The following is a 27,346-nucleotide window of genomic DNA, read 5'->3' on the forward strand; positions in this document are numbered from 1 at the left end:
CATTGAATATAAAGGGTAAGATTTTTCTGTTTACTTTTCTAATAACACGTCTACTCATACTCTTGAAAAAGTAAATATTCATTGCCCAAAATACTTTTTCATAATGCTGCTCTACAAAACCTACAAGATGTCTGTACACATGGGTACTCTTTCTCATGTTCTGTACTTCATCAGTAACACAAATCATCCTGTTGCCAAACAATTCAAGCCTCTTCATTCGTGAGTGAGTGTAAATACACTCAAATACGTACATGTGTGTGTGTGTGTGTGAATGTATGTATGTATATATATATATATATATATATATACACACAAATTTATACATGCATACCCACCTACCTGCTTGCATGCATACATACATTCACACGCACTCATATACTTCCCCAATAAGTGATCTTTTCCTGTTGACCTCCCTTACAACCTCAATACAGCTGGACTAACATACCACAAAGAAGATCTGGATATGGACTCAGGCCTGCTATATTGCATCACACTTTGAAGATTATGTTTTAGCAAGCCAAGAGCAGGAGATTGCTACAAAATACCTAATGAACAAAAGAGACAATGAAGCACTTGGAGCAGCATATCAAGTATGATCAGCAGCTGCCCAAAAAATGTCATCAAGGTATTATCTATGCAACACAACATTGTTGCAAAAACGATATGCAGTGTTATCTAGAGTAAATACTGTTCTGAAATAAATATAGAGAGTATCCCTATTATTGAATACATACACAAGCATCAATGCAAAGAGTATTGGCAGAATACTCTCATCAAAACTTCTACCAGGTGCAAACATAACAGACCAAATATATTTGTTTAGGACAGACATGTAAAGGTATATACCATCATAGAAATCAGCTGCACTGTGGATTTTAATATCTCTTTGAAAATCGAAGAGAAAGAGAATAGCTATAGAGAACTGTTTTAAAACCTACAGATTCTATATTCAGATTATAAATTAACATTTTTATCAATAATAATTGTTGCACTAGGTTTTGTGAGTACATGCCTAAGTGACAATTTAGAAAAGCTAGGAGTTTCAGGAAAAGAAATCAATTGACTAACATGCACATCATTAATACAATCTGTAAGCAGAACAGTAAAAATATGCAAGACTTTCCTCAAGTTCAACATGTGACAATGTTTTTGTTATTCCAATGATAGAATGTTGTATCTTTGTTGAAAACTAGTTCCTTCCTTGCAGAAAGCATTCAAATAGTTAAAAACCAAAGGGAACATACACACATACATACATACATACATACATACATACATACATACATACATACATACATACATACATATAAAAACATACATATACATACATACATATACTTGAAAGCTGTGACATATGATACTTAGAAAGTGAATATATAAAACTTTATGTAATTCAACAGTGCTGAAAAAGAATGGGGAGATGGAATTCGCGGACTTGCTATGTCTGCTGCAAGATATGCGTTGCTCAGATTACAAGAAGGACCACCTCATACCAAAAATTGGAGGTACGTTATTTTTGTTCTCTTGAAATAAAAATTATGCAACTTTTGCTTTCTCCTTGACTCCAATTAGTCACAATTATCTGATTTGTTATTTTTTTTTTATATTTCAATTTTAAACGTTACCAGAAAGCATTTGTTGCAAATCAACTCTATTTTTTTTTTTCCTCTTTCAATTCCTAATCCTTAACCAGGAAAAATATCCACTTATCTACAATTAGTTATTACCTCCGCCTTAGCAAAGGCAGAGGTATTGTTTGCAGTCAAGTTTGTTTGTTTGTTTGTCTGTGGACAAGATATCTCAAGAACCACCAGATGGATTCGGATGAAACTTTCAGGGATGTTTGGCCTCGTGATTGGCATGAACTGATTAGATTTTGGAATTGATCTAGTACCGGACAAAGATTCTGGATTATTTTCCTGTTTTTTTTACTTAATTTTTCAGAGTAGTCGGGTTCATTTTTAGTAATCTCATTTGTGAGAGCAATCGAGTTTATTTCAGGTATCCTCATTTTAAAAATCGTCTCTGGCTAATCATTGAGAGGACATTGGTGTCGCCTTAGTGGAGGTTTGCACTTTCTGGGTGCTCTTGCTATTGTTGTTGGCACTCCGTCGCTTACGACATCGAGGGTTCCAGTTGATCCGATCAACGGAACAGCCTGCTCGTGAAATTAACATGCAAGTGGCTGAGCACTTCACAGACACGTGTACCTTTAATGTAGTTTTCGGGGATATTCAGCATGACACAGTGTGACAAGGCTGACCCTTTGAAATACAGGCACAACAGAAACAGGAAGTAAGAGTGAGAGAAAGTTGTGGTGAAAAAGTACAGCAGGGTTCGCCACCATTCCATGCCGGAGCCTCGTGGAGCTTTAGGTGTTTTCACTCAATAAGCACTCACAACGCTTGGTCTGGGAATCGAAACCGCGATCCTATGACCGCAAGTCCACTGCCCTAACCACTGGGTCATTGCGCCTCCACGCTCTTGTTATTAATGAGATCATAATTCGTCAGACTATTAACTTTCTCTTAATATTACATCTCATTATTTATATCTTAATATTTACATCTCAGCAACTTTTTTTAGTAGTTTCAACTCTGGTCATCAGCATCAGATGTCTTATTCCTAAATATGTGCATTGTCCCAAACTGGATTTGAACTTTTATTTTTAATTGCTCTTATCCACAACGCCATTGGCACATGTTCATTATAATTGTATTAATTTAGTTGCTTAGCAATTCAAAATGTATAGTACAAACTGGTCAAGTGTATCATTTTTTATGTGATTTTGATATTTTTGTGTATTTAATAATGAGATATTAAATGTTCTGAATTAATTAGTTCTGTATTGAAAGGTTACCAGTTGTCCATTTACATTATTAGCTCATTAATAAACTATATCAGGAAGTTAGAGTTAGCTGAATCAACAGTATGGAAGACTCCCAACCAAAGGATCAACAGTTCATCCACCTTATTTTGAATAGATACCTCACTTGTTTACTGTTAATAATAGCACTGTTTACTTAATAATTGTTATTGAACCTTGGCTCTGATCCTGCAGATCTATAATCAAAAGTATTCTAATCATAACCACCGTTTGTTTTTTAACCTTTTTGTTACCATATTTCTGTTGAGATGGTCTGTGTTTCTTTCAATTAATTTTGAATATAACAAATAATTTAGTAAAATAAATCAGTTATCATTTAAGTTAGTGTCAGGAACATAAATTGTAACTAAGGTTTGGTGGACAATTTTAATTCAGAACTTTTGAAAACAAGACATTTGTACTACAGAGCCAGAGGTGGTTTCAGCCAGGTTGGTATCAAAAATGTTAAAGCATGTATCGTGTACCTAATACTACCTATATATTGTTGAATATAATTTTTCTTTTTCAAAATAGTCATGTGTGATTTAAATTAAAGTTGGTTGCTATTTCCAGCAAATAGAGTGAGCATGTAGTGTTTTAAGTTCTGTTTGTGTTATTTACCCTCACAGCAATGCTGACTAAGCAGACCCATGATCAGAAATGTTCCTACTATGATCATCCCAACCTTTTCTTATTCAAATATCATATTTCTAACACTACAATCATTATCCAGTGTAACCTTCCATATCCTTTTTTTTTAACATGAGTTTTCTTAGCTGACGGTGCTGAGTTTCAAAATTCTAGAGATAAGAAATTTCAGAGTACTCTCCCTTTAGACTCGATACTTGATGGTGACTCGAGGCAACCAATAGAAAAATTGTGAAGATGTGAACAATAAGAAATTAATTAATAACTAAAGATCTGGCAAACAGTTGTATATCAAAAGAACATTACTTATTAACATTTTAGACGTTCTACTCTGCAATTAAACATGAACTTCTTTATGAAGCTTCCTTATAAGAATTCAGATCAAGTATAATAGTGCCAAGCTTTTTGTCCACTACTTTCATTAGTAACTTTCTTATCTTTCAGAGAAACTGTTTAATCCATTCACGGATTACTCTCTCAAATGTATTACTTTTTCATTCACATTGTTTTTGATTAATCATGCATGATTTTGTAGCATCGAAATTATGATTATGTACTTGTAATTTTTATTTTAGCATAGAAGGGTAGATTTGGTTAGGCTGGATTTGGCTGGCCAGAAGATAAAAGATATAGCATATTTGGGCTGGATATGGCCGATTTAAATGCTAACAAGTTAAATAAGTTATTTACTATGTGCACTTACTCAAACTGTTCAATACATCAGCAACCTTTAACTATCTATAAAGTAGGTACTAGTAGTTATCTTGTTCACAGTAAATGAAAGATGATCAACAGCTGAAATATTGATCAAATGTCTTTTTGTATGAGATATCTCTGTGCACCTACTGTACACATGTAGAGCTGATTAATGCTATTCAACTGCAAGGATATGAACAACTATTTAGATAAAATTAAAATATCATTTTATAGTTGAACAATTCAACTTCATGCTGGTGGTTTTGATGTGTCTAACTTAATGACCTCAGTTTGAATCTTGTCTGAATTGATTTTGCTTTAATTTGTCTGGGTTTGATAAAATATATACCAGTAATATACTGGAACTGATTCAATCAACTCTACTCCTTCAAACCTCACAAATATTGGCCATGTTCATTGTCTAATACAATCTATTTATATCATATGTGCATATATTTTTCTAATATTTGTTTCTCCTTTCCAGGCCCCAGTTACTTGTTCTTATGAAACCAGATGAAAATTTGAAACCAATGTATCCAAAACTAGCAACACTTGCAACTCAGTTAAAAGCTGGTAAATATATATACACATATTTCACTGTTTATCTTTGTTTTTCTTATTCATACACACACACACACTTTTCCCTTGCTATCAATTTAATTATCATCTTCTTTCTTCATACTTACATGTGTTAACTATCCCATATTACCTACATCATCCATACAAGGGAGTACTGAAAAGTTCTTGGCTTTGGATAAAAGAAAATACAGGAGGATCACTTAATTATGATTTTATTCAACATCTTTCTCTCTCAGATTCACACACTTATTGCAGCAGTCCTTCAGTTTTCCTAAGCCCTGTAAAAAAACTCAGAAGGTTAGGCCTCCAAACAGGCCTTTCACCATACCCTTAAAACTAGGAACTTTTCAGCATCTCCTCATATGTAATATAATGGTATGCATTAACATATAAACCACACAATTCTAGAGCATATATAAGTTATGTATTTAACAATTAAATACTCAGAGACATTATCCATATGAAAAACAACAGTTAGTGTTCACATATTTAAGTAAAAAATATGAAAAATTTAACTAGAAATAATTATGTACCAAAGATAAAACAATATCAGCCTAAGACTAATATTCTATTTATTTATTTCCTGGGGTCAATTTGCTCGACTAAAGGCGGTGCTCCAGCATGGCCGCAGTCAAATGACTGAAACAAATAAAAGAATATAATACACAACTTGGGATATGTTTCGGTCTTATTATGCTCTCATCAGTGGAACACAGACTTCACCCTACTTGTTGACATAATGGTGATAGAATCACTTAGTAAATGTATAAGACTGTGCATGGTTTCACATAGAAAACTAGAATAGTTTAAAGAAAGATTTATTTAGAGCAGGGGTCACCAGCCTTTTTTCACAGCAGGCCAGATAATTGAGAGAATGATAAGCACAGGCCACATAACCATTTTGTTTAATACAATACAGTAAATACACAAAAGAATAAAGACAGCCAACATATTTATTTACAAAAAATGTTATCAAGTTAGGTGACATTAATAATAAGATAGTTATATCACACCCAGTGTGCACATATCCAAATCTCACAAACTAAGTAGCAAAAATGGTTAGTGGGATTTGTGAAACTGTTGTTTAGATTTTAAGATATCAATGTTTGCTTTGGAATTGTTGCATCCAACCAAGAGAATTCCTTTCAAATGTTCATCAGTCAACCTCATTCAATGTGCTGACTTCACAGACATAAGTTGTTCCAAATACTGATGCCATATCAGGGACACTGGTTGATACTTCCTAGCAAATCGGTTTTCTCAGGAAACAAGTCATTTGTTGCTTCCATCATACATTCTTAGTTGAAGTTGCCATCAGTAAACTGTTTTCCTCACTCTGTCATCTTAAGCACTATTTTGTAACTTGTACAAGTGACAAATTCATTTTCAGCAAACATTCCCATGAAGAGAATGTTTAAACATGGCAATGCAAGTTAAAACATGATCACTGCAGGAATGAACGCTCATTGTAGGTACACAAAAGATACAATGCAGCTGTGAGCTGGATGAACTGACCTCACGGGCTAGATTCGGCCTGTGGGCCATAGTCTGCTGACTCCTGATTTAGAGGATGCCAGCCAAATAAAAAACGATAGTGTTAACATATTTGCTGCAAAAGATTATTTCTCTTTAACTTTTGGCTCCTGACTGCATTAAATGTTTACACTATCTTAATTAAACTGTTGTTTTATAGTTTGATGGATATCTTGCAGTTGCTTAAAGCACTTAAAGGTTAATGCAAGTAGCTTAATATCACTTTATCTTCTCTTCCAAATTACAAAGCCAAATTGTAATTAATTGCATAATACCATTTAAAATTATAATTTAGACTTAAGTGACTCTTTACTTAATTAGTACATAATCTTAATACATACTAATTAATTTTGTCTTTATGCAATTATTATTATTATTATTGTGAGGATGGCCTAGTGGTTAGGGTGTTGTACTCACAATTGTGAGATTGTGGTTTCAATTCCCAGACCAGGTGATGCGTTGTGTTCTTAAGCAAAACACTTCATCTCCCATTGTTTCTGCAATCACTTCGACACTTGATATGTGGTACACCGTGCACCTGTTCGGGCAACATCGATTTGATGGAGGGAGTGAGCTAATGCACAGCACATACATTTGATTACTACAAAGAAAATCATTTGTACAAGTCATTCTACAAAAGCTGAACACTCATATGTCATCTTCGACAGGAGAGTCCATCTTGATTATTATTATTATTATTAGTAGTAGTAGTAGTAGTAGTAGTAGTAGTAGTAGTAGTAGTAGTAGTAAGGTGATGAGCTAGCAGAATCATTAGCACACCAAGTAAAATGCTCAAACACTGGGGTCGATGTAATTGATTTATCCTCTCCCCTGCAACTGCTTGCCTTGTGCCCAAAATTTGTAATTATTATTATTATTATCATTATTATTATTATTATTATGGCAGCGAGCTGGCAGAATCGTTAGTATGCTGAATGAAATGCTTAGTAGTATTTTGCCTGTCACTATGTTCTGAGTTCAAATTCCGCCACGGTCGACTTTGTCTTTCATCCTTTCGGGTTCGATAGATTAAGTACCAGTGAAACACTGTAATCGACTAGTCCCCTCCCCACAAATGTGAGACCTTATGCCTCCACTAGAAAGGATTATTATTATCATTATTATTGTTTCAATTGTGTGACAGGTACTGATTAGATTACCTGAATGTGGACTCATCTAGATCGTATCTAGATAGGGTATTTTGTAGTCCAGTGGACAAGGATAGCATAGGGTGGCACGTAAAATACACCATTTCAAGCGTGACCACTGCCAATACCTCCTAACTGGCCTTCGTGCCAGTGGCACGTAAAAACACCCACTACACTCTTGGAGTGGTTGGCGTTAGGAAGGGAATCCCGCTGTAGAAACTCTGCCAAATCAGATTGGAGCCTGGTGTAGCCATCTAGTTCACCAGTCCTCAGTCAAATCGTCCAACCCATGCTAGCATGGAAAGCGGATGTTAAACGATGATGATGATGATGATGATGAAGTTCCAGAGGAGTGAGATGTGGTCATTTTCAAGCACTGAAAGTGGTTTGTGTTCCCACTAGTCTTTATCATGAGGTAGACCCAAGTCTTTGCAAATTACCAAGTGAATATACTGTGCAGTTCTATCATGTTTGTTGAGATACTCTGTATGCACAATAGCAATCACATAACTGCTTTTTCCACTTCCCTACTAATAAGTTAAAGAAGGGTGGACCATGTGAATTCTCTTATTAACTTCACTCTTAGATCACCCTGGGTAACAACTGGTTTGATTTCTCTGGGATATTCTTCATGAAAGCAACAGAATATCCACGACCCTAAACTATTAGTTATATACCATGCAGATACCATGTTGCTAGAAAAATATACAGTTTCCATCCAATCCATGTTTTGTTTTGTAACTGTTAACTTTTACCTTTTCTGAAAACCATTAACTTTGTCAATTATACCTATCTTGGAGGGCCTGTCAAAGGCAATGGGCACAGTACTTTTTTCTGGACCAAAAGCCAATAAAAATTAATAAACATAAATAAATAAATCCCCACCTTAATGTTCTTTTCATCCCACTTGCATTGACACAGGATATAAATACCTGAACTAGATATATTCTGGTATTTGATTTAAACTTTTTTAGACACCTGTTTGACTTGCACTACAGACAACCCAGAATGTATAGCATTAGTGAATGGGATCAAATAAAATTTACCCAATGTCATACAACAGAAATCAATATATTCTAAGCATCATTGATAATGAAAAGCATTTTCTTTGAGTATTCTTAATATGTAATGTTTCCTTGTGAATTATTACTTTTTATACTACATTTTTTTTCTTTTAATCACTGCTAAAAAAAATAATATTGAAAATTTTAAAACTTCTATGTAATATCTAATGAACAAATTATTAAATTTACTATATATATTCAACATTTTTAATTATTATTTAGGTAAAGGACTGATTCTAGTCTCCAGTGTACTTGAAGGAGATTTTAGAAAAACATTTGCTAAATCTCAAGCTGCTAAACAAGTAAGTTTATTTCAGAATCTTTACATTTAACCATTTTGATACCAACCTACCTGAGGCTAGTGGAGGCGCAATGGCCCAGTGATTAGGGCAGCGGACTCGCAGTTGTAGGATCAGGGTTTCGATTCCCAGGCCGGGCGTTGTGAGTGTTTATTGAGTGAAAACACCTAAAGCTCCACGAGGCTCCAGCGGGGGATTGTGGCAAACCCTGCTGTATTCTTTCACCACAACTTTCTCTCACTCTATCTTCGTGTTTCTGTTGTACCTGTATTTCAAAGGGCCAGCCTTGTCACACTCTGTCATGCTGAATCTCCCCCAAGAACTACATTAAGGGTACACGTGTCTGTGGAGTGCTCAGCCATTTGCACGTTAATTTCACGAGCAGGCTGTTCCGCTGATCGGATCAATTGCAACCCTCGTCGTCGTAACCTGAGGCTATCCTTGGCTGAATGATACAAACTTCCTGCTTTTAAGACCTTCTATCAAAATTTTATGTCACTTTATGTTCCAAAAACTAATTCAGTAATAAAGTTATTTTACTAAATTCTGCATTAATTTCAATATTAATTGAAACAAAGATAGTATTTTTCAACAGAAATATCATAACAAAAAGGTTAAAGCAACTGCATTTGATATTTGACATTATAAGTACCAATTTGAGATGGAAAAGTACAGAAGTTCATAGATAAGACATGAATTATGTATCTATTGCTAATTGGGTACACACCATTGATACACAGCTGGAATCTTGGTAGTAAGCTTGTTGCCCTTTATGAGGGCGCGCACACACACACACACGCACATACACACACACACACACACACACACTCACACACACACTCACTCACACACATGCATATACAACGGGCATCTTTCAGTTTCTGTCCACCAATTCTGCTCACATGGTTTTAGAAGCAATTTGACTGAACCCAAGACCACATGATTGAAAAGCAAGCTCTTTAACCACACAACCACATCTGTGCCTTATATATATATATATATATATATTTCATGCACATATATATATATATATGTATGTTTGCATGCATATGTATCTATGTGGAAGTTTACTTTTAACTAAATATTTCTCCATGGAACAAAACCAAATTCTAACTCATTTAGTCTAATCATTTTCCTAAGTAGTTACAAAATGAAGTGTGCTAGATACTCTTTTAGAGCAAAGCATGGCTTAAGTTTATCATTTCTCACTCATAAACCCCAGTCAGCTGGTGGGAGAATGGTACAAGTTCTCCTATACAGTTTTGTCATCAGAGATTCAGGATATGTAGTAATGCAAGATCATAAGCTCTGAGAAGGAGATGTGAGATCTGATTGGATGTGATCCAGGATGTCCTCATATGAAAAGTGAGAAGTGCAAGGATTGGTCACCAGTTTCAGCATAATGGAAGGAATAATCCTTTTGTGACCATATTTGTATTGAAATATTCACATCATCATCATTTGTTTTCCATGCTGGCATGGGTTAAATGGTTTCATAAGATCTGACAAGGCCAGGAACCGCACCGGGATCCATAGTATGTTTGGGCTTGAATTCTACAGCTGGATGCCCTTCCTAATGCCAACCACTTTATAGAGTGTACTGGATGCTTTTTATGTAGCACCAGTGCTACTGCTTTTTACATGGCACCAGCACCAGTACTTTAATGTGGCACCATCATCAGTGCTTTTGATGTGGCCAGTGTTTTCACTCAGACAGAGAGGCCTTTGGTTGCCAGTAGAGGTAAAAGCTGTCTGAACTCATTCCATCCTATTCTTATTCCAGTAATAACACTTTCAGTACATCCTCCTCCACTTCTAACTAGGTCACCTAGGTAGCAGAAATTACCTATTACTTCCAGGGAACCTCCAGGACATTTGAGGAAATCAATTTCCTGTGTATCTGTAGTTTTTATGGCTCCTGTGCATCTTCAGCATACAAATGCTACTTTCTCTGTTAACCTTCTTACTATTTCACTATACCCCTTTTGTATTAGAGCATGCACTGGGTACACTGAATGGAACTCCTACATACACTTTTCCTACATATCAAGCAGGGTCATTTACCTGAAGTGGGTGGGGTCCTGTCTGTTTTCTTGTTTACTAGGATCTTGGTCTTTGCTAAGTTAACTTTAAGACCCTTTGATTCCAGATTGTTTCCACACCTGGAATTTCTTTTCTAGTTTTATTATAGATTCTGCTATGAGGGCAAGATCATCAGTATATAGTAGTTTCCATGGGCTTCCAAATGCAGAACGAGCTGAGTACACTGCGATAATATATAACTCTAAATTATCATCATCATCATCATCATAGTATATATATATATGCATAAGTATACACATGTACACATAAATGCACACATGAAAATGCATTACATGTAAAACATGCATGTGGGTCCCACAGGATACTTATGTGCGTACATGTACCACGTACTCAAAAAAACAGTTCTCAGATTCTATTATCATCATTTGTAATATCTAATATACGTAAACACACACACACACACACTCACATAATTAAGTGCACAAAAAGTAATGAAGAATTTTGTGGCATTTAATAAATCAACTAACTTTTCATTGTTGAGCTGGTATTTGGAACCTAACTTCACATTAGGTTTTTAAATAAATTATGGAAAATTTTAATTTACATATGAGAGATGTCCTGAAGGCAATTTCCAACATGTTATGAAAAGGTTTAAGTGGTCATTTGACTACAATTACAATAACTTTAACAAATTAGCCAATTTTTCCCATGTCTCATTTCTGTTTTTGTTTTTTTTTTTTTGTTAATTATTGTTCCTTTTATGTTTTATTTCTTTATAGGCACTTGATCATTTGATGGATACAGAAAATATTAAAGGTTTTGCAGATGTATTAGTGGCAAAAAGTGTGATTGAGGGGTTATGTCACCTGTGAGTACCCTTATAGACTTCAAATTAGAACATAAATTAATATCTTTTTATACCTTTATTTTAATTTTTTTTTTTCTTTCATCACCTTCATCAACATTTAACATCCATTTTCTATGCTGGCATGGGTTGGGTAGCTTGACAAGAACTGGCAAGGCCAGGGGCTGTGCCAGGTTCTATAGTCTGATTTGGCTTAGTTTCTACAGCTGAATGCCTTTCTTAATGCCAATCACTCCACAGAGTGTACTTGGTGCTTTTTACATGGCACCAGCACCACCACCAATGCTTATGTGGCACCTTAGTTTTAGGATTTCAGTTCTGTTGTGGTTGGCAGGTCTTTTCAAGTACAGCAATGTGCCACATATCTCAGTCCTCTGTCATCTCCTTCATAAGACTCAATGTTTTGAGATTGGTCTTTAATACTTTGTCCCTGTCTTTCACAACTTCCCTCCACTTTATGTGAGTGGTGCTTCTTAATGCACCTATCCTCATCTATCCATATCACATGACCATATCACTGCAGTCTTCTCTCTTGCACATTGCATATAGTTCCTCTTATGCCCAACTTCTCTCCCAATACACCACACTTGTGAAGGTGCATGACTCAGTGGTTAGAGCATTAGGCTCACAAGCATGAGGTAGTGAGTTTGATTCCGTGACCAGGCTATGTGTTGTGTTCATGAGCAAGACACTTTATTTCACATTGCTCCAGTTCACTTAGCTGTAGGAATTAGTTGCAGCATTACTGGAGCCTATGTGTATCAACATTTGCCTTTCCTTTGGATAACATCGGTGGTATGGAGAGGGGAAGCTGGTATGCATGGGCAACTGCTGGTCTTCCATAAACAACCTTGCCCAGACATGTGCCTTCGAAGGGAACTTTCTAGGTGCAATCCCATGGTTAGTCATGACTGCAGTGAGACTTTACCCTTGTTGCACACTGACATTGCACATCCAGTGAAACATACTAGCTTCCTGAAAATAGTCTCTGAACATAACTTGACAACACTTTAGTCACTATCGTCACTATCTGCAACCACACCAACATGTAGGCACTAAGCATCTCACTGAAATATATCACACAATAATTGTCCTCTATTCACTGGCTAAAATTATCAGAAACTTGACAAAAGTAAATGGAGACATTCTGACACCACACCCTTCATGTCATAAAAGTATTTCCTCATAGCTGAGGTTTCTTCAACATCTGCTGATAGAGGAAACTTTCTTTTTTTTTTTTTTTTAGAAAATGCAACTGTACCCAACACAAGAATATCATCATCATCATCATCTTATAACGTCTGTTTTCCATGCTGGCATGGATTGGACTGTTTGACTGGAGCTGGCAAAATGGAGAGCTGCTCCAGGTTCCAGTCTGAGTTGGTTTGGACTCTATGGCTGGATGCCCTTCTTAATGCCAACCTCTTTACAGTGAGTGCTGGGTGCTTTTAATGTGGCACCACATGAGCATTTTTATGTGACACTGGCATGAGTACTTTTTATATGGCACTGGCACAGGACACTTGCAGGTCAATCCTCCTCACCAAGGAGAGCAACCTTATCACATTCCCCCCACACTTTGTATGTAAACTCAGCAATGATATTAGACAGGTTTTAAATGTCATTTCAAAAGCTTTCATTAATATCATCACAATCATCATTTCATGTTCACTTTCTATACTGGCATATGCTATATGGTTCAACAGGATCCAATCTTACAAGCCTCTTGTCCACTTCTGGTTTTCTCAATGATCACCAGATAACAGAACAACAGACTTTCTAAATGTTGACAAATGCCAAGTACAGTGATTTACTCTAAGCTAAATACTTCTGCAGTAGCGTCACTAAGAAGATGGCATCAGCAGTATTTCTTCCTGTATTTTTCCATAACTTTCATAACTGGACACAGAAATTTGATACTCCTAAAATTACATCTTTCTCTACTCTTGTAGTAATTGATTATGATTCTGCTATGCCAGTCAATGGGCATGACATCTTACTGTATTACCTGAATGACTGACTGTAAAATGACGAAGTCATAATCTAGATATTTTTAAGTTTTCACTTGTATTTATGTTTTAGTCAGAAGAGGAAGGCCATTCGTTTTTAGGGTCCCCAAGAACTGGTAGAAGGGAAAGAGAGAGGAAGTTCTTCTCAGACCAAAGGCCTGGTTCAGATGTATGCAAAAGTGTACACTCTTCTAAAGGCACCTAAGAGCCAAGTGGTAGTGTTTAACTGGCCAACCATTTATGAGGTGCATTCAAGAAGTATTTGAATTTATGATTTCCCACCAAAACTAATGCCATGTGGGCAAAATCTTAGGAGGACAAATGCATGGAAATTTTTGCACTGGTGGGCCATGTCAGTTCCCAGCTGCTAGCCCTAGTGTACAGACATGTAGTGTGCGTCCATTGGATTTTCATTCTAGAGGTTTTACCAGCAGTGACAGAACTGCTGAGAAAAGTGTGTGAACTCCTAAAGGGAGTATTTTGAAGGTGATTAAATAAAATTTGTCTTTTTTTATACCCAAAGGTCAGATGCTTTTTGAACTCACTTCATGCAACACTTCCAGTCTCTATTACTATGGCTCTTTCGTATTTAAAATCATTCTCTACTATTACCAGACCTCTGTCCATCTTCCCTGATGTATTTCATTTCCTACACAATGTTATAAGTAATGTATTTAAGTACTATAGTACTTAATGTTGATCTATCATAAAAACTTCAATTAACCATAATTATATCCATATTGAGGGAAAACATTGTTGAACAATGCTTAAGTACTTTACACAATTGTTTTTTGCCGGAATTGCAACTCTTAAAATCTCCCTACTTATAATTTCCCTACAGCCAACAATCTGCAACTGTTGAAAATTAATATTAATGAGACTACTCCACCCAAGTTATCCTTTTTCTGATAAGAGCCTTGAGTAGCTCAAGCTATTGTCCAGGTTTAGACAGAGATAGATACATGACACACACCACAAGAAAGATGAAGCAGTCAGTTATAAAAAAACTGCATAACTACTTTCTTGGTATATCATTGCTTTGACTTAGTATCCAGCTGACGATGACTTAGTTTTTCAGTGAATTCATAAAATATGTGCTAATGTTTTTCAAAGGTTGTATCAATTGTAACTCTTTCTCCTACAAAAATACCCATGCATGTAGCCAAAACATATTAGATGCATGCTCACACATATGCATTTACTCTATTGTTCATTTGTTCATTTTATACCTGTTCTCCATGCTAGCATGGCTTCAATCATCAGCGTTGTTTAACATCCGCTTTCCATGCTAGCATGGGTTGGACAATTTGACTGAGGACTGGTGAAACCAGATGGCTACACCAGGCTCCAATCTGATTTGGCGGAGTTTCTACAGCTGGATGCCCTTCCTAATGTCAACCACTCCAAGAGTGTAGTGGGTGCTTTTACGTGCCACTGGCACGAAGGCCAATCAGGCAGTACTGGCAACGGCCACGCTCAAAATGGTGTATTTTACGTGCCACCTGCACAGGAGCCAGTTCGGCGGCACTGGCAACGATCTTGCTCGAATGTCTTTACACGTGCCATCTGGCACAAGTGCCAGGAAGGCAATGCTGGGCACAGGTGCCATGACTGTTTCGCTTCAATGAAGACATTCTTCCAGTTACTGACTCTTACTTAGTTTACAAGTAAGGAATACCTTATTCACCACATCTTGAGATGTATGTATAATGCCACTGGATGATCCAATGATAGGAGAAATAACAGTAACATCACAATTCACTGCAGAACAATATTTGGAGAACCCCAATTATGCACATACACACATAACCACTGTACACGTGTATATACACACACACACATACTGTGCTTCTTTCAGTTTTTGTCTGCCTCAAACTACATGATTGGGAAGTGAACTTCTTAACTACACACCCATACCAGCATCATATTACATGTGTGTGAGTGTGCAAGATAAAAAGGTAGTTATTAAAGTATTAATTAGATTTATAGCTGATACAATGCCCATGTGTTTAAGCTCAGCCATCATTGACTTTGACACAACTGTAGGTGAGTCAAAGCACTTTATTTAGTTCAGTTAATTTATGCTTTTATTAATTAACTATTAAATAGTTGGCATTAATTAAGAACAACATTTAGTTGTAATAACAAGCTGTAATAAATGTTATAGCATTATTTACATGTGACAGATATATGATATTAAACAATCAACTAAGAAATTAGAACCAACCTACAGGCAACCGTTATGCATATATTTCTTTAAAATTTACCTGCAAACTTTTCATTTTTAAGTAACACAATTTTTCGTGCTACTTTTTATGAAATTGTACTGGCAACTCCTGTTACATATGAAACTCATTCATAAGATATTAAAAGTTCTTCTGCTTTTTGTTTTTCTCTTGTCTTTTTTAATACCAAACAGTATTTTTACATCTTATATTCAAATTTAGTGAACAATGCTAGAGTAATTTAAAAACTGAATGACAAAAAATATTTTCAATGGTGTGTATGTGTGTGTGTGTATGTGTGTTATATTAAGTAAAAATGAAAGAAATCTAAGATAATTTCTTGCAGTTGAAATAATCCAAACATTTCAATGTTTACAATTTTACAGAACCCAAACAGCTGGCCTCGGTGGTTTGAAACATAACACAATTATGATCGGATGGCCCTATGGATGGAGACATAGTCCTGAGCAGAAGAGCTACAGGGTCTTTATAGGTAAACCAATTAATCTCAAAATAATTACTACTGTGATGTCTTGGCTCTTTTATTTTGAAAACTTTATTACCTTGCTTCTGATGGTTGGCATCAGAAAGGATGATCAGTTTTAAAAATCACTGCCTCATCTGATCCATGCAAGCATGGAAAAGTATACATGAAAACAGTGGTGCTGATGGACTTCCTCATATTTAAGAGGATTGTATACATCTCCTTTCTTGCCTTCTTAACTGTCTGTGAGGTTATTATTATCATTATTATTAATACCCCACCACTTTATATCTGTCTCTGTATTGTCCCCTCATCCTTCGCCCTTGCGGCAAATAAATGAAATCATTATTGTAATTATTATTATTATTATTATTATTATTATAGACGTCGCACAGTATACAATATCATGAGGTTGTTAATTGAAGATATTGTACTGCTTGTCAAGTCACAACAAGGACCTCAGACAGACAGTACTTTATGCAATATGTGTGCAGTTCCAAGCATGCCAGGCAAAAAGCTTAGCAGCATTTCATCCATCTTTATATTCTGAGTTCAAATTCTGCTGAGGTCACCTTTGCCTTTCATCCTTTCAGGATTGATAAATTAAGACTAGCGAAACACTAATGTCACTGTGATCAACTAGTTCCCTACCCCCAAATTTCAGGCTTTGTGCCTATAGTATAAAGGTTAATTATCATTATTCATTAATCATATGTCACATGTTACTCTCATCTATCTGAATATATGATAGCTTTAGTTACATATGTTAGTCTTGTATCTATTTTCAAACATAGGCCTTTGCTAAACTTTTGGTTCATGGATGATATATTTATGTCCCATCCAAACTATTATCTTGTCCTAGTGACTTTAATATTTATCACTACTCTCATAGTTAAGAATATAATTGATATTGTGTTACCATTACTTGCATGAAGAAACATAATAAAAATTTCTGCCAAATAAAATTATAAATTCATACTCATCAACTCTCAATGATGTTGAAGTAGATACTAAGACAAGAGTCTGACAACTGGATTAACAAAGGTCCTTAATTATGCATTTAAGGGATTTCTAATACACAGCTATCAACTATACACTGTTTAATCTTTTTTAATTACCAGTTTTCGTTATATGACTGTCGCAACATAACTGATGACTACATCAAACTAGAACTCGCCACACTTCAGAAAATATCCTCTGCCATCTCGTGTTATTCACTCCACAATTTTTATCATCTTCTGTGTCTCTCTCTTAAATGTGTCCTACACATCTGGTTTTAGCAAGCCCATGCTATCTTTATTCCTGTTCATATTATATTTGTCTTGATCTTTAAACATATGTTGATGACTATCATGTATGAAGATATGATAAAAGTGTCCTTTTGAGTTGTGTCTTAAATGTGAATACTAATTTAATACGATAAAAAAAACTGGTTATAAACATTTATTCAGTTATCAACAAACATTTTTCTTTTAAAATTTCTTTTTGGCTTAAATGTAATTATGTTTTTTTATATTTCTTTATAGACACCATCAGGAATGTTGCTGGTGCCCAGTTGGCCTTAATGGCTGTAAAAGGCATTAACCAGTTCCCAGATAACACGCAAAAACTTACCGGAACCATAGATGTCTGGTGGATTGTTCATATCCTTGAAATTGAATTAATAATGTATAGAATTAATTGAACTAACACCTTTATCAAAGTACAAAAATACATCCGTATAAGTTAGAAATACTTCCAGCTTGAATAATTATATCTAAAAATCTTAATTTTATTTTATCTAATTTTTTTTTTTTTTTGCATGTTTAGACAGATGTAAAAGGAAGTAAATTTTCCATTGTGTTAAAGCAATCAGAAAATATTTTTAACATCATAACCTATAGATATCCTTATCTATATAGTTTAGATCCATCTAGAAGATTTACGTCTCCCTACTGACCACTAGCATACCAATATTTGCATAATAGCAATTAAAGCTGTTGATATCTTGAGCTCAATGGAAGTTCAGTGATTACTTTGGGTAAAATAAACATGCATATGTGTTTATACATCTACATGTTTAATCTCCAATTGATATAAGATGGCTGATAATGATTATAATAAAAGGTCAGAATTTTCAACATATAACTGGAATGTACGAGTGATAAAAAAATGTACCCAAGAATTCATTTAAGGTAAACCAGAGAAGCATGATCTCAAATAGCAAAATAATTATAATACCAGTGAAGAGAAAGTGTCCGATATTTTGTCTTTATTTTAACATCTGTTTGGTGCCATGGAGAAAGCATCTACGCCATGTAAAAGCACCCATGCCACTGCTGCATAAAAGCACCCAGTATACTCTATAAAGTGGTTGGTATTAGGAAGGGCATTCAGCCATTGAAACCATGCCAAAACAGACATGGATCCCAAGCAGCTCTTCAGCCAACATGGAAAATGGACATTAAATGACGATGATTTCCTGTTCTAGATTGGATGAGGAGTTTAAGAAATACTGATTTTTATTGTATTTGTATTATTGACAATATTTTATTAAGGTTTATTATGTGAGTATATAAATTTAACTGTCAGATATTTCTATAAAAAAAAGATAAAAGAAAAATCTTAATTGATAATAAAAGAATGTTTAAGTAAATACACTTGAATAGTTATGATTAAGATGTTCAATAAAATGTATTTGTCAATTTTATTTTTAAGTATCAAGCCATCGATATATATCAAGATCATTATATGAAAGTTTAGAAAATCAATTTTTTCTTTTAACATCATATTGTTTTGTATTTGCTTTTTCCACGATTATTTCCCTTAATTTTGATCACATGAAGGAGGTCTTTTGATGTTGTTGCCCTTCCTGCTTAGACAACACAAAGTCTGGAAAAACTGCAAATTACGGATCTTCACAGTAGCCCGTATCCTTTGAAAGACCAAAAGTTCAACATTTACACCAAATATTTTTGATATCTAATTTTTCAGAGAATTAGTGTATATTCATAAATCTGAAGGAGGTTTTGTTGGGTGTCAGTAAGTATCACTTACTTTTTGAAGTGGATACAGCTTACATTTCAGGATATACGCCATTCAATATAGTAAAAAATAATGGTTGGTGAGAGTGGATATATGCTAAGGACAGGAATTGGCATTGAAGAGGAATTACATTGACTGACAGATGTAAGAGTGAGGTCAAGGAGGAAGGCTAAGAAAGAGATGGTTGGTGCGACAGTTGGCTGCCAAATCCCTGACTGCCAGACTACCTTAGCTAGCAATGTGTTGATTGAATTACTTAGTGAAGGTGACACAGAGAGGAATGTTTAGACATCTAGCGAGGCAAAACTAAATAGACAAGCACACAAAATGTTAAGCACATGTAGTCAGTGAGTGTACAAATACAACAAAGCATACTATCTGAAAGGAGTGGGGAAGGATAGGAGGACACAAGTTGTAAAACCAAGAAGTAAAAAAAAAAAAGTAAAGTGTTGAAACTAGAGGAAATGAAGGTAAATGTTCATACAAGTTAGAGCAACGGTTCTCAGTTCAAAATTGACCTGCTGTGCTTTTTAATTATTACATTGGTATACTCCAAACATGAGTTGTCTAGATGTGAAGTGGTGATCGACAGCTTTCAACAGATGTCTAGGACTTGTCACTCACATACAAAGTCTTGCAGAACAGCATGTGATACAGTGCATTAGATTAGCAAAAGTGCAATCAAAATGGTCAAAAACATGGGTAGTTTACTTGAAGCCATATAGAGTAATAATGCTGGGGTTGAAGTGGGAAATATAGCATTAAGTGCAGGAGGAGCAGGCAAAAGTACCAAGTTAGGTGTTAGGGACTTTGGGGTCAGAATGTTACAGAGGTTTTTGTCACTTTTGAAGAGTAGGTAAGGCTTCATAGAATATGGGAGCAGTAGTTAGGTCAAGCTGTAAAAAAAATTGCAAAAGTTGTAAGGAAGTGAGTGGAAGATGAGGATGGAAAGGAATGTATGCCACAGGTAAGCAGTTCAAGACAGAGAAGAGCATTGGTGCAGTTAACGGTGTGGGCCTAGCAATACCAGTGGAAGATTGTGGTTACATTCAAAAAGATGGTGGGACAATTCTTGAAATCAGAGGCTATGGAAGAATAGTTCATTTAAAGCTAAATATTACCAGTCTAGAGAGTTTGTCTACAGAAACCAAAGAATTTCCTTTTCCTTCTATTCTCTATGAGTTTTTATTTAAAATACCTGCCTTGCTGAAGGGGTTGCTCCTGCTACAACTTACTGTGTCCTCATCATTGTTAGTAATTCTTGACAAATCCCATATAATAAATACTTGAAAAAAAACAAAACTGAAAATGTAAGTGAGCTCTAAGGATTCTTTACATATGCACAGCATTATTATAAGCAAATAGTTATTATATTTAGTGGCTTTTTGGCTGTTGCAACTTTTCCAGTCATGCTTTTTTTACACAGGATATTTTTTTACACAGTAGATTTTCCTACAAAATAATAATTTGGTGGTATCGAATTAACTGCCTTAAAATATTTTAAATGTGTGAGTGTGTGTGTGTGTGTTTGTTTGAGAGATTCAATAGATAATCTAAAATAAACAAAATGGATTTCCTTTTGTTTGTATATTCTGAGATTGAATTCCTTTATGTTGACTTTACCTTTCATGTACACAAAATCAATAAAATGATACCAACAATTTACTGGGATCAATATACCATTCATTCAGTTTTTGGTATTGTGTATTTGTTATTTTCTTAATAATACACTTCTTAGAACTGGAAGATAACAGTATTCAAATGGAAAAGGATCTTAACCAATACATGTATAACTTACGTATTGAAGCTGAAGTTAAAATAGTTGAGATGGTAAGAAATTGTTATTGTCTTGATGTTAATGTTTTTCATCTGCTTTATATTTTACACCCTTTCAATAATGTTTTAAAAGTTTGTACAGATGTTATATTTCATCACAGCTAACAGTTGTCAAAAATCTCTTTTAAACATGCAGGCACAGGCATGTCTGTATGGTAAGAAATTTGCTTCCCAACCACATGGTTCTGGATTCAGTCCCACTGCATGGCACTTTGGTAAATATCTTGTACTATAACTAGAGGCCAACCAAAGCACTGTGAGTGGATTTGGTAAACAAAGAGCCTCTCACTCTGAGTAAAAGGTAGACTGTATGATGCATGTGTATGAACAGCTATGCTACATGGCAGTGAAACATGAGCCATGACTGCTGAGGACATGCATAAGCTCGCAAGGAATGAAGCCAGTATGCTCTGATGGATGCATAATGTCAGTGTGCATACTCGACAGAGTGTAAGTACCTTGAGATAAAAGTTGGACCTAAGAAGCATCAGATGTGGTGTGCAAGAGAGACAATTGCGCTGGTATGGTCATGTGGTGAGAATGGATGAGGATAGCTGTGTGGAAAAGTGCCACACCCTAGTGGTTGAGGGAACCTGTGGAAGAGGTAGACCCAGGAAGACCTGGGGTGAGGTGGTGAAACACAACCTTCGAACATTAGGCCTCACTGAGGCAATGACTAGTGACCGAGACCTTTGGAAATATGCAGTGCATGAGAAGACCCAGCAAGCCAAGTGAGATCATAACACGTGGCCTATGCCAGGGGTGTAACCAGCCCAATTATGCATACCTTTGCTTCATCGGGCACTAAACTCTGGTGTCCTTATTTTGACACTACTCTGACTAATACAAAACATATAAAATTCCTCATCTCAGAAATACAGAAATGTGTTTCTTGTGTTCTTTTGTCATAAATAATAATGTAAAAATTCTCCACCTCTTTATTTTCTCAGAGTAATTCTGACATATCTGCTTATACCTATGAACGAACCCTTATGATGGAACAAAGAACAGAACTGCTGAGTAATATGAGACTGCAGAAGGAAACGGTTAGTTTTCTTTCTTCTAATTTGCTAATTTGCCTCTAAATAAACTTAAACATCATTTATCTTTCTCTCATTATATTTTCTGATGCTGCTGGTTAGCAGAAGAAAGCATATTTAACCCTTTATTATTCAGATTTCTGTGTCGAATGTAATACTTATTTGTTCACATTGATAAAAAATTAATCACACATTACCTTGTAGTTTTGAGATTTCAATGATGTAATTGTTTTATTTTTAGAATAATATTGTAGGGTAAGTGTGAGAGGACAGCTCTAGCTAGTTTGAAGATGAAACAGATAGAATATTTGGACCAGATATGACTGGCTTAAATGCTAAAGACTTAATTTCTGTATTGAAGCCGTTCTCAGTTGTAAGAATCATAGTATAATGGATTTCAGCTAAATTTAAACAGAATGTCCATACATCATATATTTATTAGAAAATATGCTTTTTGTTTCTAAAAACATTCATTTTGAAATTGACCATATCATCTAAAGAAGGTAATGAGAAATGGCTGCATACCTTACTGTAGATAAATATTCTACTGCTCTTTCTTTATTTTGCCATATTTGTTACTCAACTTTACTATATTTTTTTTATGTGCAATGTACATTATTATTATTATTATTATTATTATTATCATTACTATTATTAGGTGCAGACATGGCTGTGTGGTAAGGCAGCGAGCTGGCAGAAACGTTAGCATGCCGGGCGAAATGCTTAGCGGTATTTCATCTGCCGCTACATTCAAATTCTGCCGAGGTTGACTTTGCCTTTCATCCTTTCGGGATCGATAAATAAAGTACCAGTTATGCACTGGGGTCGATGTAATCGACTTAACCCCTTTGTCTGTCTGTGTTTGTCCCCTCTATGTTTAGCCCCTTGTGGGCAATAAAGAAATAAGAAGCTTGCTTCCCAACCACATTGTTCTGGGTTCAGTCCCACTGCATAGTACCTTGGGCAAGTATCTTCTACTATAGCCTCAAGGTGGTGAGCTGGCAGAATCGTTAGCATGCCATGTGAAATGCTTAGTGGCATTTCATCACACTTTACGTTCTGAGTTCAAATTCCACCAAGGTCAACTTTGCCATTCATCCTTTCAGGGTTGATAAATTAAGTACCAGTAAAAAACTGGGGCCAGTGTACTCAACTAGTCCTCTCCCAACAATTTTCAGGCTTTGTGCCTTTAGTAAAAAGGATTATTATTATTATTATTATTATTATTATTATTATTAATATTATTATTATTATTATTATCATTATTATTATTAAAGCAACAAGCTAACAAAATTGTTAGCATGCCAGGCAAAATGCTTAGTCGCATTTTGTCTCTCTTTGTTTTAAGTTCAAATTCTGCTGAGGAAATAAGTACCCGTTGAGTACTGGGGTCATTGTAATCAACTTACCCCCTCACCTGAACTTACTGGCCTTGTGCCAAAATTTGAAGCCATTACTACTACTACTATTACATATAATAAACTATCAATGTCTTCTCAGTTATTGTGAGCCCATAATACCAAAAGTTTACTGCCTGTGAAACTATACTATAATGATTATACAACATTAAGAGACTTAATCTTGCATTACTTATTCCTTCTTTTCTAAAACTCTCTCTAACATTCTACCAATCTAATTGTAATTAGCATTTACTCCTGGCTGATAATTTCTCTCTGTTTTCTCCAGTACACTCCATAAACAAAATTTGGATGCATCAGATCCAAAACACTCCTTTTTTCACTGCCATTTAACTACAGCTGCTTTTCTCCACATTAAAGTATAGTCATAAGTTTTCAGACTTATTAGGTTAAAGTGATAGTCACTGTACATAAATTCTCTTTTATAGTTAATCAGTTAAATGTATAAGTGTGGTATTTTCATACTACATAACAGATTATTATGAATTTACTTAACTTTTCTAAATAATCATAATTCATTAACCTTTGGCAGACAATTATGTTTGTTCTAACTTTCTGGTGTTTGTTGTATTTTTGCATTGTAGGCTCAGTCTATAATTGATCGTGCTCATAACCCTACTTCTCTGGAGTCAAAAGATGCGACATTGGAAACAGTTGTTGAAGAGGCCATTGAATTCAATGATGCTGCCAATTCACTAGAACTTGACCGAAGTCAATACACATTTTCTCCATCAGAAGCAAAATCACTTGGAAAAGAATTAGGGAAAGAACTTTTCCAAATGAAACCGTTAGTATCGAATTATTCTATTTGCTAACTTTGTGAAAATTTTCAAGATTATTTCTTTTTTATAATTTTTGCTGATTTTTCTTTAATGATAAACAAATTGTTTATTTTCTTTTGAACTTTTAAACTAATATAATTGAACTTGTAAGGTGTCCTCTTTCTCTTTTTACTCATCCTGCTCAATACAAGTGCCAAATTTCCTATGTTGAAGTCCTTACTATCTTTAAAATGCAGACGACAGGAAGGTTTCCCAACCACATGGTTCCAGGTTCAATCCCACTGCATGACACCTTAAGCAATTGTTTTCTACTATAGTCTTAGGCCAACCAAAGCCCTGTGAATGGATTTGGTAAACTGTGTGTGTGTGTGTGTGTGTGTGTGTGTGTGTGTGTATGTGTCTGTCTGTCTGTCTTTGTCCCTCACCACTGCTTGATAGCTGGTGTTGATATGTTTACATCCTCATAACTTAGCAGTTCAGTAAAGGAGACCAATTGAATAAGTTCCAAGCTTTAAAAAATAATAAGTGTTGGGGGTTGATTAATTCAATGAAAAATTCTCCAAGGCAATGCTCCAACATGACTACAGTCTAATGACTGAAACAAGCAGAAGATAAAAGATAAACAACCATTGCCTCTGTATGTACCATAGGTTTGCTCAAGCATGGTTGACTTGATTTGCTCAATATATTGCTATTAGAGAAATATGATGAAATAATATTGTTTATTATGTTGTCTTGTATAAATGCAGATAGACCAAGTGGTTTCAGATGCAGTTCCATGGCATAGCACCTTGAGCAACTGTCTTCTACTATACCCCCAGGCTGACCAAAGCCAAGTGGTTTTGGTAGGCAAAAATTGAAAAATGAAACCCATCTTGTGTGTGTGTGTGTGTGTGTGTGTGTTTACTATTGTACTACTCACTACTACAAAATTGTGACCTACGAATGGTGGTTCTGTTGTCACACATATCCACAAATTATCCACTAACTTTGTACTTTTGAAGCTGAATGGAATAAGTAACTAATTTCTTGTGAAAGAAATAAAGGTTAGAGTCAAGAAGCACAGGTGGTTGTAAAACAATGCCTCAATGTCATATTCATCTAATCCATGCCAGCATAAAAAAAATACAAAAAAACAAAGGAACAAAGTACTTGTAATGTTCTCAATCAGAAGATGTCAAAAGGGTAGTATTTTCAGATCTTTCACTTTTGAATCATTAATATTTAATGTCTGTTTTCCATGCTGCCATGGGTTGGATGGCTTGACAGAAACTGGTAAGGCTAGGGACTGCACTGTATTCCATAGTCTGTTTTGGCTTGGTTTCTATGGTTGGATGCCACTTCACAGAAAAAAAATTCTGTTTACATGTCTCAAGTTATAAACGTTTTTATTTCTCATAAACATGGCTTTGGGTTCGGGTCTAATGTGTAGCACCTTTGGCAAATGTACTCTACAATAGTACTGGACTAACCAAAACCTTGTGAGTGAACTTGGTTGGTAGAAACTAAAAAAAAAGAAGTTCCACGTGTGTGTGTGTGTGCGCATGCACATGCTTGTGTATGTGTGTTTACTACTGACATTTGTTTATACAAGTTGGCCCTCCTTGTGGCTTCAAAGTTATGTGGAATATGAATATCTCTTATCTGAAAGACAGCTAATTGCTGGCATCTGGAACAGCATTTAGCTGTGAAACAAATGTCTCAATAATATACATGTCTAGCATAGATAAAAACAGGCATAAAAACAAGCAATATTCACATATATCCCAAATTTGTAATAATATTATATATATCATCATCATCATCATCATCGTTTAACGTCCGCTTTCCATGCTAGCATGGGTTGGACGATTTGACTGAGGACTGGTGAACCAGATGGCTACACCAGGCTCCAATGTGATTTGGCAGAGGTTCTACAGCTGGATGTCCTTCCTAATGCCAACCACTCCGAGAGTGTAGTGGGTGCTTTTACATTATATATATACACAGGGTGTGATGGGTACATTGTTGCTATTTTATATTTTTAATTTCATGCATGCACATTGCTTGTTTCTGATTTTGTTGACTACACAGTATAGTAGGGTCAGTTGGGCACTGTCTGTGAGAAAAACAGCACCATGACACAATTCACTCTGCCAGAAATTTGGAAACGATATGCTGTGCTGCTTGGCTTTCACGTCAGAAGCTCCGATACAAACATATCAGAATGTTTGAGTGTCAATATGAGGACAGAGCAGAGGATTCAGAATGAGTTGGATGAGTCTGATGGTGATTATGAAGGTATGGCAGCTCAGGAAACTCACTCTGATTGTTCTGATATGAAAAGAACTCCTGAATTTGTTGGTGACATCCAGGCCATGATTGACAACGATCCCTTCAAGTCAATTAGGTACATCACCCAGGACATGAGAGTGTCTGAGTCTCTTAACAGGCAGATAGTGCATGAAGACATTCAGTATTCCTCATACAAGATGAGAAAGGGCCAATTTTTATCCCAAACCATCGAGGACAAGAGGAAACAGGATTTTGTCTGGCAAGAGGACTCTACACCATGCCACACAAGCAGGAGAACCCAGTAATGGTTGTCAGTCAATTTCTGCAACCCCATCACCCCTTACATCTGGCCACCTAACTCCTCAGACTGCAACCCCCTTGATTATTATGTGTAGGGCACGGTGTTAAAATGAAATATCAGTGTTATTTTCATTTTTGCATAATTTAGATGACAATTTATTCACCATACCCTGTATATATATATATATATATATATATAAATTTTTCATCATT

General features: G+C 35.5%; 1 protein-coding gene across 3 annotated transcripts in view; it reads left to right on the forward strand.

Moving 5' to 3' along the window:
• The window catches only part of LOC106871151 (solute carrier family 12 member 4), a 187,968-nt gene that overhangs the window by 152,487 nt on the left and 8,135 nt on the right, over nucleotides 1–27,346 (forward strand). For all 3 annotated transcript variants that reach the window (XM_052966163.1, XM_052966165.1, XM_052966173.1), the window contains 10 exons: nucleotides 1,401–1,505; nucleotides 4,695–4,783; nucleotides 8,757–8,836; nucleotides 11,656–11,744; nucleotides 16,362–16,468; nucleotides 17,986–18,101; nucleotides 19,278–19,368; nucleotides 21,222–21,313; nucleotides 22,270–22,365; nucleotides 24,362–24,564. In XM_052966163.1, the coding sequence (XP_052822123.1) occupies nucleotides 1,401–1,505; nucleotides 4,695–4,783; nucleotides 8,757–8,836; nucleotides 11,656–11,744; nucleotides 16,362–16,468; nucleotides 17,986–18,101; nucleotides 19,278–19,368; nucleotides 21,222–21,313; nucleotides 22,270–22,365; nucleotides 24,362–24,564 (1,068 nt within the window). The remainder of the gene's footprint in view (nucleotides 1–1,400; nucleotides 1,506–4,694; nucleotides 4,784–8,756; nucleotides 8,837–11,655; nucleotides 11,745–16,361; nucleotides 16,469–17,985; nucleotides 18,102–19,277; nucleotides 19,369–21,221; nucleotides 21,314–22,269; nucleotides 22,366–24,361; nucleotides 24,565–27,346) is intronic.

Source organism: Octopus bimaculoides, chromosome 1, assembly GCF_001194135.2.
Source record: "Octopus bimaculoides isolate UCB-OBI-ISO-001 chromosome 1, ASM119413v2, whole genome shotgun sequence".
Classification (NCBI taxonomy): Eukaryota; Metazoa; Mollusca; class Cephalopoda; order Octopoda; family Octopodidae; genus Octopus; species Octopus bimaculoides.